The sequence below is a fragment of the Sinohyriopsis cumingii genome, chromosome 7 (genome assembly GCF_028554795.1).
Source record: "Sinohyriopsis cumingii isolate HCF-2022 chromosome 7, ASM2855479v2, whole genome shotgun sequence".
In the NCBI taxonomy this organism is placed as follows: domain Eukaryota; kingdom Metazoa; phylum Mollusca; class Bivalvia; order Unionida; family Unionidae; genus Sinohyriopsis; species Sinohyriopsis cumingii.
Genome location: NC_142967.1, coordinates 65,245,816 through 65,258,657, shown reverse-complemented (window position 1 = coordinate 65,258,657; position 12,842 = coordinate 65,245,816). Strand labels below are relative to the sequence as shown.

General features: G+C 34.2%; 1 protein-coding gene across 9 annotated transcripts; it reads left to right on the top strand.

Moving 5' to 3' along the window:
* The first annotated feature begins 221 nt into the window (after positions 1 to 221).
* Positions 222 to 11,972, top strand: LOC149795418 (uncharacterized). 9 transcript variants are annotated; one of them, XM_089965205.1, is made up of 5 exons: positions 222 to 326; positions 4,747 to 4,819; positions 5,132 to 5,194; positions 6,903 to 7,088; positions 8,120 to 11,972. In XM_089965205.1, the coding sequence occupies exons 2-5, from the start codon at positions 4,798 to 4,800 to the stop codon at positions 8,485 to 8,487; spliced, it is 639 nt and encodes a 212-aa protein (XP_089821331.1). In that variant the 5' UTR covers positions 222 to 326; positions 4,747 to 4,797; the 3' UTR covers positions 8,488 to 11,972. The 9 variants fall into 9 exon arrangements, with proteins under 9 accessions (XP_089821331.1, XP_089821334.1, XP_089821335.1 ...); XM_089965206.1 differs by lacking the exon at positions 222 to 326 and adding an exon at positions 622 to 774; XM_089965212.1 differs by lacking the exon at positions 222 to 326 and having other exon boundaries at positions 996 to 4,819; positions 8,120 to 8,237; positions 10,246 to 11,972.
* Positions 11,973 to 12,842: the final 870 nt, after the last annotated feature.

The window sequence follows — 12,842 nt, the reverse complement described above, 5'->3', positions numbered from 1 at the left end:
TCATTATTTGAAGAGCCTGTAAGGTGCTAGTTCAATGGTGTAGTTCATATTTAAGTATATGTCAATGCATGACCCACCCACTCCACATTCGAACAAAATTAAAGTTTTGGTCATCATTATAATTTTTACGAAATGGAAGTACAAGCAAACTAGGTACTATTTCCTGTCGACCATATTTAGAAGCCAATCGGAAAACCGCGTTGCATTAGTTGCGTCATACCCAACGTTTACAAATGTTTATAGTTCGTAGAGAGGTAGTCCAATTTTGTGCACCGGTGTTTTATCATATACGGATTACACCTGGACATTCCATCGCCTTTAACAAGGTACAGACAAAACTTACGTCAACTTAAAGTTGTCGTCCACATAGCTTCTCTATATACCGATAATTTTTCTGATGCAAATAGATTACCTGACTTACTTCTCCTGCCCACTTTTTATATATTTAATTTTTATTTCTTCCAAACCCGATGAATGAAATCAAATATTGACGTTCTTGAGCTTTTGGAAGCTAAGAGTTGTTATATAGTTATTGTATGCGCTAAACCGAGATCTTTGTTGTCGAAACGCCTTAGCATTCAATACCGATGTAGGCATAAACACCGTGTGCATATCAGTTAGAATCAATGTAGTCACGTACATTCGTATGCATATTAGTTTCGTAAATGGCAGTCGTGATTCTTTGGGAAGCTGATATCAGTCTGCAGTTTTTAAAAGATTTTAGCTGCATGAAGCATGAAGCGGCCGACATTGACCTTGACTGACAAGCGTAAGGTTAGTCAATATGCATGGCGTTATTTTTATCCGGAATATAAATTTTGACGGGTTTGGCCAAAAATCAATAACCGTACATGCTGTGTGTTTACAGTGCTCATGCAACCATGATTAGTTAACTGAGCGTCGTTGTTAGTTCAATATACAGGTAAATTTATTTAAAGCGTTACATGTTTAAACCGATCTTTGTGAATAACTACAATGAATGGAAACTTTGTGACTGATACAAGACAAATTATGAATGGACGTGGTTAATCGCTTGCTTCGTGGACTAATGAGATAAGTATTTGTATAACGGTTTTAAAACAATTAATATATCCAATAAGTCTGCAGTATTGCTCATAAACGAAATACTTATGTAGTACTGCAGTGATTCTTAAATTGGAAGACTTCGAATATTACTGATATATGTAATTCTACATAGTGATTCTAGTCGTACAGTAACATACATTTGTCAACACCTAGTCGCACAGTACCATACATTTTTGTCGATACCAAGTCGTAAAGTAACATATATTTGTTAACATCTAGACGTACAGTACCATACACAGGTCAACATCTAGTCGTACAGTATCATAATTTGGTCAACACCTAGTCATACAGTAACATAATTTGTCAACACCTAGTCGTAAATTAACATAAATTTGACGATATCTAGTCGTTCAAAAATTTTTCAACATCTGGTCGTACAGTAACATACATTGTTCAATATATAGTCATACAGTAACAACAATTTGTCAACATCTAATCGTACAGTAACATATATTTGTCAACACCTAGTCGTACAGTACCATACACTGGTCAACACCTAGTCGTACAGTAACATACATTGGTCAACACCTAGTCGTACAGTAACATACATTTGTCAACATGTAGTCGAACATTAACATACATTTGTCAACATCTAGTCGTATAGTAACATACATTGGTCAACATCTTGTCATATAGTAACATACATTTGCCATCATCTAGTCGTGCAGTAACATACATTAGTCAACACCTAATTGTACAGTAACATACATTTGTCAACATCTAGTCGTACAGTAACATACATTTGATGATATCTAGTCGTACAGTAACATGCATTGGTCAACATCTAGTCGTACAGTAACATACATTAGTCAATATCTAGTCGTACAGTAACATACATTAGTCAACACCTAATTGTACAGTAACATACATTTGTCAACATCTAGTCGTACAGTAACATACATTGGTCAACATCTAGTCGTACAGTAACATACATTAGTCAACACCTAATTGTACAGTAACATACATTTGTCAACATCTAGTCGTACAGTAACATACATTTGATGATATCTAGTCGTACAGTAACATGCATTGGTCAACATCTAGTCGTACAGTAACATACATTAGTCAATATCTAGTCGTACAGTAACATACATTTGTCAACATGTAGTCGAACATTAACATACATTTGTCAACATCTAGTCGTATAGTAACATACATTGGTCAACATCTTGTCATATAGTAACATACATTTGATGATATCTAGTCGTACAGTAACATACATTGGTCAACATCTAGTCATACAGTAACATACATCTGATGATATCTAGTCGTACAGTAACATGCATTGGTCAACATCTAGTCGTACAGTAACATACATTAGTCAATATCTAGTCGTACAGTAACATAAATTTGTCGATATCATGTCGTATAGTAACATATATTTATCAACACCAAGTCGTGCAGTAAGATACATTTGTCGATATATAATCATACAGTAACATATTTTTGTCAACATTTTGTCGTACAGTAACATACATTTGTTAGCATCTAGTCGTACAGTAACATACATTTGTCAACATCTAGTCGTACAGCAACATACATTGGTCAACATCTTGTCGTATAGTAACATACATTTGGCAACATCTAGTCGTACAGTAACATACATTTGTCAACATCTAGTCGTACACTAACATACATTATTCAATATCTAATCGTACAGTAACATATATTTGTCGATATCTAGTCATATAGTAACATATATTTATCAACACCAAGTCGTACAGTAAGATGCATTTGTCGATAAATAGTCATACAGTAACATATTTTGGTCAACATCTATTCGTACAGTAACATACATTTTTTAGCATCTAGTCGTACAGTAACATACATTTTTTAGCATCTAGTCGTACAGTAACATACATTTGTCGATATCTATTCGTATTAACATACACTGGTCAACATCTAGTCGTACAGTAACATACATTTTGTCGATATATAGTCATACAATAACATTTACTGGTCAAGATACTGTTCGTGCAGTAAGATATATTTGTCGATATATATTCGTACAGTAATATACATTGATCAACACCTGTTCGTACAGTAACATACATTTGTTAACATCTAGTCGTACAGTACCAGACATTTGTCAACACCTAATTGTACAGTAACATACATTGGTCAACACCTAGCCGAATATAAATCGTGCCACGTACCGCACTGGCGATCCTATTTTCAATGTCAAGGTCACGGCTAACTATTTTGATTTTCCTTTCCGTTTTATAACTTTAGAACTTTGAGATTTAGCGATGAAACTTAGTATACTTATGCAGCATTAGAAAGTGTATCACGTGCCACATTCGAAGTCCAACCATCCATATCAAGGTCACGGTTGAATGTTTAAATGTTTAATCACACGTTTGTTTCCGCATTAATTTTTTAACCGTTGTTGAAATTAAGGAATGTAACTTGGTACTTATGCATCATTATTAGTTACTACAAAATTGGGGGTTCTATGTCCGAGCCAATGCCATGATTCAATAGTTTAAGCATTCTATTGTTCTGTCCCAATTGCTCTTGAGGAGTGTTAGGGATTAAGGAATAAAACTTGGTACAGATATGGTGTGAGCCACGCCGGGGTTTCTATCTTCAATGTCAAGGTCACTGCTCAGTATTTTAAGATTTCCATCACCCTTTCCTTTCTGCTCTATAACATTTAGAGCTGTATTAGATTAAGAAATTATAAAACGTTATATATTTGTGTATGTCGTATATAATATGTTTTCTTTTTTATCGCATTTTTCCCTCCCTTTTAACTTTAGATCGGTACGAGACACAAAAAAATTGAACTTGGCATCTGAATAAATAATAATAATAATAATAATAATAATGAGGACTTTGTATAGCGTCTAATCTTTAGAAGCTCTAAGCGCTTTACCACATTAGACAATATCTATAAGATAAAAAAACATATAATGATATGATTGCAAAAACAAACACCATGCAATTAGAAAACATAAAAAGACATGCTGAGAATATTTAAGGTAGGAAACATTATAAGGTCTTTAAGTTTGTTCTTGCAGTCGAAATAAGTGAGTTTTGAGAACACTTTGTGTCTAAGTTCAGTGTGCAATTCATTCCACGTTGCTGGGCCCTGGTATGCAAAAGAACGCTGTACATATGACTTTGTTTTCATAGTGGGAATAATGAGTTATTAGTAGTTATTTGATATGCTTGTAACGCATTTGGAATTTTGTTTTAAATAGCAGCGTCACTGCTCAATATTTGAAGTTTTCTATTACACTTTCCCTTTCCGTACTTAATCTTCTTAACCGCTTGCGATTGCTGGATGCACTTTTGCAGACTTGTACTTCATCTTTTACCGAGCATATACGGTAATATAATATACCAATATTAATTGGTACGGACACAATATACTAAATAGTCGTGTATAATCGATATTTTAGAAGGGATTCGATCTTATTTATTGGTTACACGTATATTCACTTTACGAAATGTCAGCTACAAGGAAGCGGGTATTGTGGAAATGTGTTGTTAGGTTGTTATCGCTGTTTTCTTCGTTGGTGTTATTATTGTTTTATTGTACTAATAATAGTGGTATGGTGGCACTGCTGCTGCTACTGACGACGTCAAACAACTAAAACACCCACTCAGATTGTTATTGCGATGGTTATAATAGCGTTTTATTGCTTATTACAGGGACTGCAAAAGCTAGTGCACACAATGGAATGGACTGAGGCTAAATAAATTATGGAAAACAAAAATTTAGCAAGTAAGTGACAAGGTACAGAATAATGAAGGTGTTTTCAGTATATTTCTTGTTTTATTTGTGTGCGCATAAGAGAGAGAGAGAGAAAGAGAGAGAGACAGAGAGAGACAGAGAGAGACAGAGACAGAGACGGATGTGGTGGAGCGAAGAACAGTCTTAAAATGTTACTTTACAAATCTAAAACTACAGATAAAATCGTAATCGTTATAGATCATAGGTTGCCATTAGCAATTGACGTAATTGTAGAGTGTTAAGTACATGAAAGACCGTCAGTTATCATCATGTGATCTTATGATGCATTTATTACCGTTTCAGAAGTGACGACATTTATTTTTGCAATTTTGTGGACGGTATTCGCTGTGACCCAAATTGGCGTGGGTGCGTACTTTGTATTTGTTATAAACGACATTGTTTCTCCAGCATTTATAATTTAGGATTAAGTTTTCTTTGCTTTCTAATTATGGGTAAAATTGATCTTGGGAATGATGTAGCAGTATATCTGATCATAAACATATTTTAGATCAAATATAATTCAATGTTGTTCCCTTTTACAAAATCAGCGCTTACTTAGTAACTCTGAATGACGTGATCATGACGCTGAAGTCATTTCTACTTAGGCCCAGTGAGATACCTAATGTATTTGGCACCCGGGACAGATTCTTCTTTTAGCACCCCCACACATAATTTTAAAATGTAAACACATACAAATATATTATGTTTGCAATTAGATTTTTAAACAGTACAGAGCTGTCATAAGCAAATTAAAAAATAACTTTTACTTTGGCGAATATTTAATTTGGTTTGAAAAATTGTACTTGTATTTAAACTCTCCCGATTGCATCCCACCCACTTTTCTGACTGTCACCCGGGGCGGTCCGCGCCCCTCTCGCAATCCTTAGTACGCCACTTCTTAGGATTATGCACTCTCAGAAATTGGCCTGTAAGAAATGACATGGTTGTGATTTCTTTTCTTAATTAATGCAAAGGCAAAAGGCTACTAATCACAATGACAGCCTTGTAAAAGAAAATGATATAACCAACAAAACGAGTATGAATCATTGAAAATCATTATAGATTTATTACCTGCCATAAATCGGCCACGCATGATTTCTGTTGCATGAAGCTGATGTGATCTCAATAAATGAGAACAAAAGGCATTCCAGCTAAAGCTATCTTAGCAATTCTGGATCGCTTTGACTTGTATAGTTTAAATATTTCAAAAAGCTTCATGCCCCAACATTTACAAGCTGTCATCCTTAAAATGAAATCGTTCGACTCTATACTTGTTTAACCCGCCACAGTTAGTCCTTCTAATATTTTATCGCGGATCATGTTCTAATACATTTTTAATCAGCCAATCAACTTGCAGCTTGATGATTCTGTCAATTTGTATTGTCATATTTGATGTGAAGTGATACCAAATGAATATAGCTGATGTTTTCGAATATCATGGCGTAAACATGTTGCGCCATTACAAATGACCAAACTATTTGATCTCAACAGGTTTAAAAAAGTATTGTGTGTATCTATTCTTTGTTTCAACACTATCTCTCTCTTCAATAGATTTTCAGTCAAACAATCCAAGGTTTCCATTTTTTATTCAACCAGGTCACCAACTTTTACGCAGTGCGTTATCAGCTGGTCAAAATCAATCACAAGATCACCAGACGCATCATGCAGCGTAATTACATCTTGCAAAAGGTTCATCAAAATGGAGTCAGAAATGATATTTTGATTTAGGTTTTTATCAAGACAAGGACTTTGAAAACATTTCAATTGTTTCTTCGCTTTTTTTATATAAACAAACTCAAAAACATATTTCTGACAAAGACAAGGTAGTGAGTTTCGGTCTATGGTTAAAAGGAAGACCGTATGTCTTGTTTCCTTGTTCATATCTAGCAGATAGCTACGCTATCTTAAAAGTAGGTGGCTGAATCAGTGTATTTATTTAAAAATTTTGATGAAACTAACTTTTGTGAAAAACATTTTCGAACCCACGATTCTCTTTTGTGTTTTTTAAAATAAAAAAATACATGTTGTTTCTTAAAATATTTTCTTAATGAATGTAGAAATATATGCTTTTCAGGGTTTTCAACCAATGGCAACTGCGAGATGAATCAGAGGCTACCAACCTATCTGGGCATTCATGGGTTGATCAACTTGACCTGGTCTGTGTTTGTGCCACTGTTTGTATTTGTTAACCACAAAAACTTTTATGTCCGTATGATTTTCTACGTCTTCTGGGGAGTAGAAGGAGTACTTGTCATCTATGGTAAGAATATAAATACATGAAAAACAAGAAAATTGCACGCACTCTTGCTCGCACTTACGTGCATCACTCAGCTTCAAACATAATGAATCGACGTCAGTAATGGTACTTTTGTTTGACGTTTGACGTTTTACCACACATCAACATAAACAGGTAATTTAGTGTTGAGGTAGTTGGAGTAAGGCGCCTTGCCCAATTAACATGAGACAGTAGCAGAGCCGGGCTGATCAGCTCATAGGATTCGAACCCATTTTGTCGTGAGTTTGGCTTGCTAACCATTGCACCACCGTAGTTTCCAGGTAATGTCTTCGTATGAAACCGAGACAGAATAAAGTGCATGCATAATGTACCTACATTCGAGTCGTTTGTTTGAAAAACATCTCTTGCCCTTACCGTGTGGTATTGTCTCAGATTCACGTTAACTCAAGCATACATGTCAATGAGTGATTAGGAACTGACAATTTAATTTTCGGGAGGGTTTAGGGTTTTCTTTCAAAGCAGAATATTATTTTCTTTCATTTAGTTATATTTTTTCAACAAATCTAATGAATATATTACTTTCTCCGCTACAAATCAATGTAAGAATAATTTTTTCTAAATCTTTTTGAATGGCCGATTTTTTTTCTAAACAGCCATGTCCTGTTACATATTAAATGATCGGTCGTTAAATGGAACGTTCTATAAAGTAAACATTTTTGTACATGTAAAATGGCGCGAAGATGGATCTGACGATTGATGACATGTTTTCGCAATGCATGGCAGAGGTTTTAAAGATTACGTTGCGAAGAGTATGATTTACAAGCAGAATAAAACCGTCTTATTTAGTATGATTACGGTACGTCTGATATTACACCTAATCTTACCTTAAGGCTGTAAGACTATGTTAGTACATAGTCCCAATGTATTTGAAACTGAAAACAACTGAAATTTATGTCTTGTATTTTTCGTTTACCCCATTTTTATTGTATATCGCTACCAATTAGACTAAATGTTGAATATCGGACAATTACAGAATGCTCTATTTTTCATCATAGGTCTGGCCGAATTCTATGGAACGAACGAAAAACTTATTAGCTGTTTAGGAAACTGCAAGTCATGTGCCAGCGAAGCTCGAAATGGTTCTATGGTTACAGAAACATTTATTTTAATCATGTATGTTACAGCGTCTATTCTCATATTGAGCTATGAATGCGCTAATAAATGTAAATATTGTAAGACTAGCGGGAGCACAGTCTATCCAGAAAGATCAGAACCTGCCTCGCATATGTCACACAGTTATACAACACCGACCAGCGGGGCTGCTGCTCAAAATGCCAGAGTAGTTCCAAGTGCCCCTCCCATTCCTCTCACTCCACCAACTTCACAGCCACCTTCGTACGATGAGGTGATGCGGAACTATTGACAAGGGTATTGGTTTGAATTTAAATATATAACTCGTGTATTGAATCTCTAGTCTTTGTAATAAGTACTAAGGACTATATAGTCATGATGCAAAACTAGAATTAAAATACGAACCATGGACGTGGTTTTATGACGGGTGTGGGATAAGGCAGCAACTATCAGTATTATCGTATGATTTAAATCTATGTTTGTTTTAGACAGCATTTAAAATTGTGAAGCTTTCATCATTCTATCATTGGAATAGTCACTAGCTAATCTGAAGCGCTTATAGTTGTCACGCACAATGTAAATAAACCATAAAGTTTACATTACTTTCTTTGTATGCTACCATGATTTAGATGCATAAAAATCGAACAAGATCACTGCGATATTTTGCAATATACAATTCCTCAAGGATTATTAATTATAGTCAAAATGGCGAGTCCACGACTGGTTTTATGTCGTTAATTATAGCACAGTACAATCCACTCCTTTACAATGGACATTGCTCATACAATACAATCCACTCCTTTTCAATGGACACTGCTCCAAAGGACTCATTGTCATTACTTTGAACGTTTAATGTCAGTGTCAGTAACTATTTTGTATTCAAACGTAAATAGAAAATAACGGTGTAAAACAGGTATAATATGAACTTTTCAGAACGTGGATAAGGTTTGTAAACAAGGCGCAGAATTATGTAAACCCGACCTTTATTCTTCCTGTCATTATGTCATAACGATGCCACGTAGTCCACCCAATGCACATCAATCCGCAGCTTTAACCAAAAACATTCAAGTAAGTGTTATTATCTTCTAAAAGACACGTTAAATTACTTGAAAATAAAAACGTTTACCATTACATAATCTACGACAATTTTCATCATGATCAGCTCAATCGCTTTTAGTCGTTTGACTGTCATATCATATAAATTCCTTCCTGCATGTTAGCTGTGCATAGGTAGTATTAATGCTAAAATATGTCAATTATTTGGCGATGCGGGTGAGAAAGGTTTATACAGCGCATACCTTGTCAGGGACGTATGATTTTCCATTGTAAGTATGGCAGCTCAAAATAACCCGAATGGTGATTGCAAGGTTGTGTCTATTGTTAGTTGAAATTACCGAGCTAACTAAATCTTACAAAGTGGCTGAGCTTTGTCCCTGGGGAGTGCAGTGCCGTGGATGACTTTTTAAGGAGGGGACATACTTCCCAATTAATGGAATTTAAGGTGAAGTTGAGTGGAAGTGAGAATTTTTCCGAAAAATTGAATGTTAAGTAAAAGCCTTAGTTTTGTTCCTAGAGTTAAAAAAAAAAAATAAGAACGTGACGTTGATAGGGCTTTTAGTATTACTGGATTGTTAAATATTGTTAATTTTACTCTTGTAACAGACAGTACATTCCAATGTTCTAATGTCACCACCATTTACCGAGGGATACTGTATAGAATTTTGATCTATGGATAGGATATAATTCGTCAATTGTTTTTTTGTGCCCTGACTGACAACTGATATATACGTTGATTTTTTTTAACTAAAATTATTTCTACTTCCGTCTAGTATATTGTTCTAATTTTAAAAGCTTTCGATTGTTTTATAAGAGATTGTTCATACCAAACGGGGTTTTGTTTAATTTGTCTTGGTTTGCTCTTGTACGGTACATCAACACAAGTAGGTTTTGAAGTGCGGAGGCAATTGGGATAAATTGCCTTGCCCAGTTACATATAACTGTTGTCATTCGGGTTGATCTGATAATACGATTAAAATCCGCATAATTTCAGTTGCGAGTCCGGTACGCTACCGTGGCTTCTGTAACCAAAAGTCGCCGCTTATGACACGTGGGAGTACTCATCGGACTTTTTCTACATCCCCGAACTCGCAGGAGAATACAAGCCGGTATAGAATCATATTATTTTGACAATAAACTTTGTTGGTTATTGGTCTTATGTATAACAAGCTCATCACTAAATTCATCCGTCCAAAAGCTCGCTATTATTTGAAATATGTTTGACATCATACTTCAAAGTTATAATATAATGTACATGTACTATTTTTGGGTAATATTTGTGGCAAATAATGTCATTTTTGTTGCCAACTTTTTCTTTTGGTATACAATGTATACTCATTTATAAGTCGAGACAAAATACAAACAACATATACCCTAATGTACATTCGAATAATGCACTGGCAGATCAGAGTCAAAGTTGCTTGTACTTCAGATTGCTCATAACAAACTGCATACACCCAGAACTGACGGAGAATAATGCAACGACGTATCTGAGTCTGTGCAGTTTGCAGTTGGAATCTAGGCATAAGCGGGTATATACGGCGTGTCACTGATTTATTATAAATATTTGTAAAATTATTAATTCCAAGGATTACTTTGATGGAATCTTTTTTTGTTCAATGCCGAAAATTTTGATTAAATATTAATAAAACCCGATTCTTATTAATACTGTTTTCACAAACTTTATATTTAAATTTTATGTTTCGATGAACGGTTAGAAATATTGAATTAAAAGCTTGGTATTTCAATACTTTTACTTAACGTAAGCGTCAGTGATCCATTTTTAAGCATGCAACATTACATGGTAATAGGCCTATGTTTGTTTTCCACCTAATTTGACTCGTGGGTCAAAACACAGAAAAAGATTGCTTTACACACTCCAAACGATGTTCGAGTCCACGGCTGTTTTTCTACCACTCGTTATATTTAACCATATAATTTAACGTCTTGTTTAAACTTTATGCGTCGTTAGACCGTCGCTTAACGAATATAATTGTACTGTTATAAGTTTTATCGCATGTGGAGATTTTGCATATATGAGATTTAATATAGTGTCCTTCAATCCTATAGATTATGTTTATCTGTTTTGATGTGATTAATATGTTTAATGTGAAATATGGAAAATTATTGGCCAAATAATTTTCATATTTGTTTCATTCCTTTCTTTTAACATTTGAAAAATATATCCTTATATTTTACACTGAGAAAATACAAGATTTCCCATTTTGCAATAAGACACCGGATTGTGTGCGCCAACAGACTTTATACCCGCAGCAACAAAAACGATACCTTTGTGAGCAAAAGCAAGTGAACAGAAACCGCATTACTTTTCAGATGTGGAAAATAGTTGTTTTTTTTGCGGAAGATATTTGACTCGATGCCATTAGCGTCTCTATAAATTTATTTCCTATTACTTCCTTGACAAAAATGATAGTCCCTCTGTGATGCATTGTTTAACCGGACTTCCTTTATTGTCGTATATGATGAAATAGTTGACAAAATGTTAAAACTGTAATTTACTGCGACGTATTAGGCCATGCCAATCCTACAGTTCTCTTAAGTCACTAATAGTTTTTATGATCGGCCTCTGTAAGTGAGACTAATTTACAAAAAGGGATGCATGTTGTGTTGTGCTGATGAGTTAGTTTGATCTTCTAAGCTTTGATACTCTTTCAAGTTTTATATATGATAAAATAAAGTTTTATATATGATAAAATACAATGTTTTTTTTTTCTTTCTCCTTGGCGAATACCAGATATGTTTCATCATGAGATACAGAAAATCAATATACTTATATTTATGTGTTTGCCTTTGTTATCTTAAACTGGATGGTCTCTATAGGCAATCTGCGGTGGACACAAATACTGTTGACAAGCTCGTACAGTCTTTGGTGAAAACAGAAAGTGATCGGAATAAAAGATTGTACATTAATCATATGTAGTGATTTTATTTCATGAATGTCAACATGCCCCGACTTTGCTGTTGATAAAATATCTAAGCATTTCTCGACGAATAAATTGATTATAATATTAAATCACATGTTTTACAAGAAACTATACACACAGAGTCTAATATAATTCAGTTACTTGACATTTGCCGGCAAGCATGTTTAGACATCATGAACGGGTAACATGTAATAATAAGAATACTGGGCAGTATACGTGTGTTGGACACGGTGGATGTATTTTAAGAGGTTGTTATTGCTTTTCGGCCTCTTTTGACTGTTTGTTGATGTGAGCCTAAAATTTTGTTAGTTCACTGCGGTGTACGACTTACGTGAGAATTTAATATTGTTAACGATGTCAAAGTAAATTTATGAAAGATAATATGAAAGTATAGAGGGTAAACATATAAGGTAACCAGAGTTCAAGAATGAATATATATATATATATATATATATATATATATATATATATATATATATATATATATATATATATATATATATATATATATATATATATATATATATATATATATTAGGTGGCGTATCTGGAATCGAACATATATAAATTATAAACGAAAACTTGCTTTGGAATCTTCACGATTGCACTATCAAAAATGTTTCGTCCACAGTATCTTTTTTCACAA

Bases quoted from the DNA above. Each gene is read 5' to 3' on its own strand.
- LOC149795418 (XM_089965205.1), top strand. From the start codon at position 4,798: ATGGAAAACAAAAATTTAGCAA. The intron at 4,820-5,131 runs GTAAGTGACAAG...TTACCGTTTCAG, and splicing joins GGAAAACAAAAATTTAGCAA to AAGTGACGACATTTATTTTT. The intron at 7,089-8,119 runs GTAAGAATATAA...TTTTCATCATAG, and splicing joins AGGAGTACTTGTCATCTATG to GTCTGGCCGAATTCTATGGA.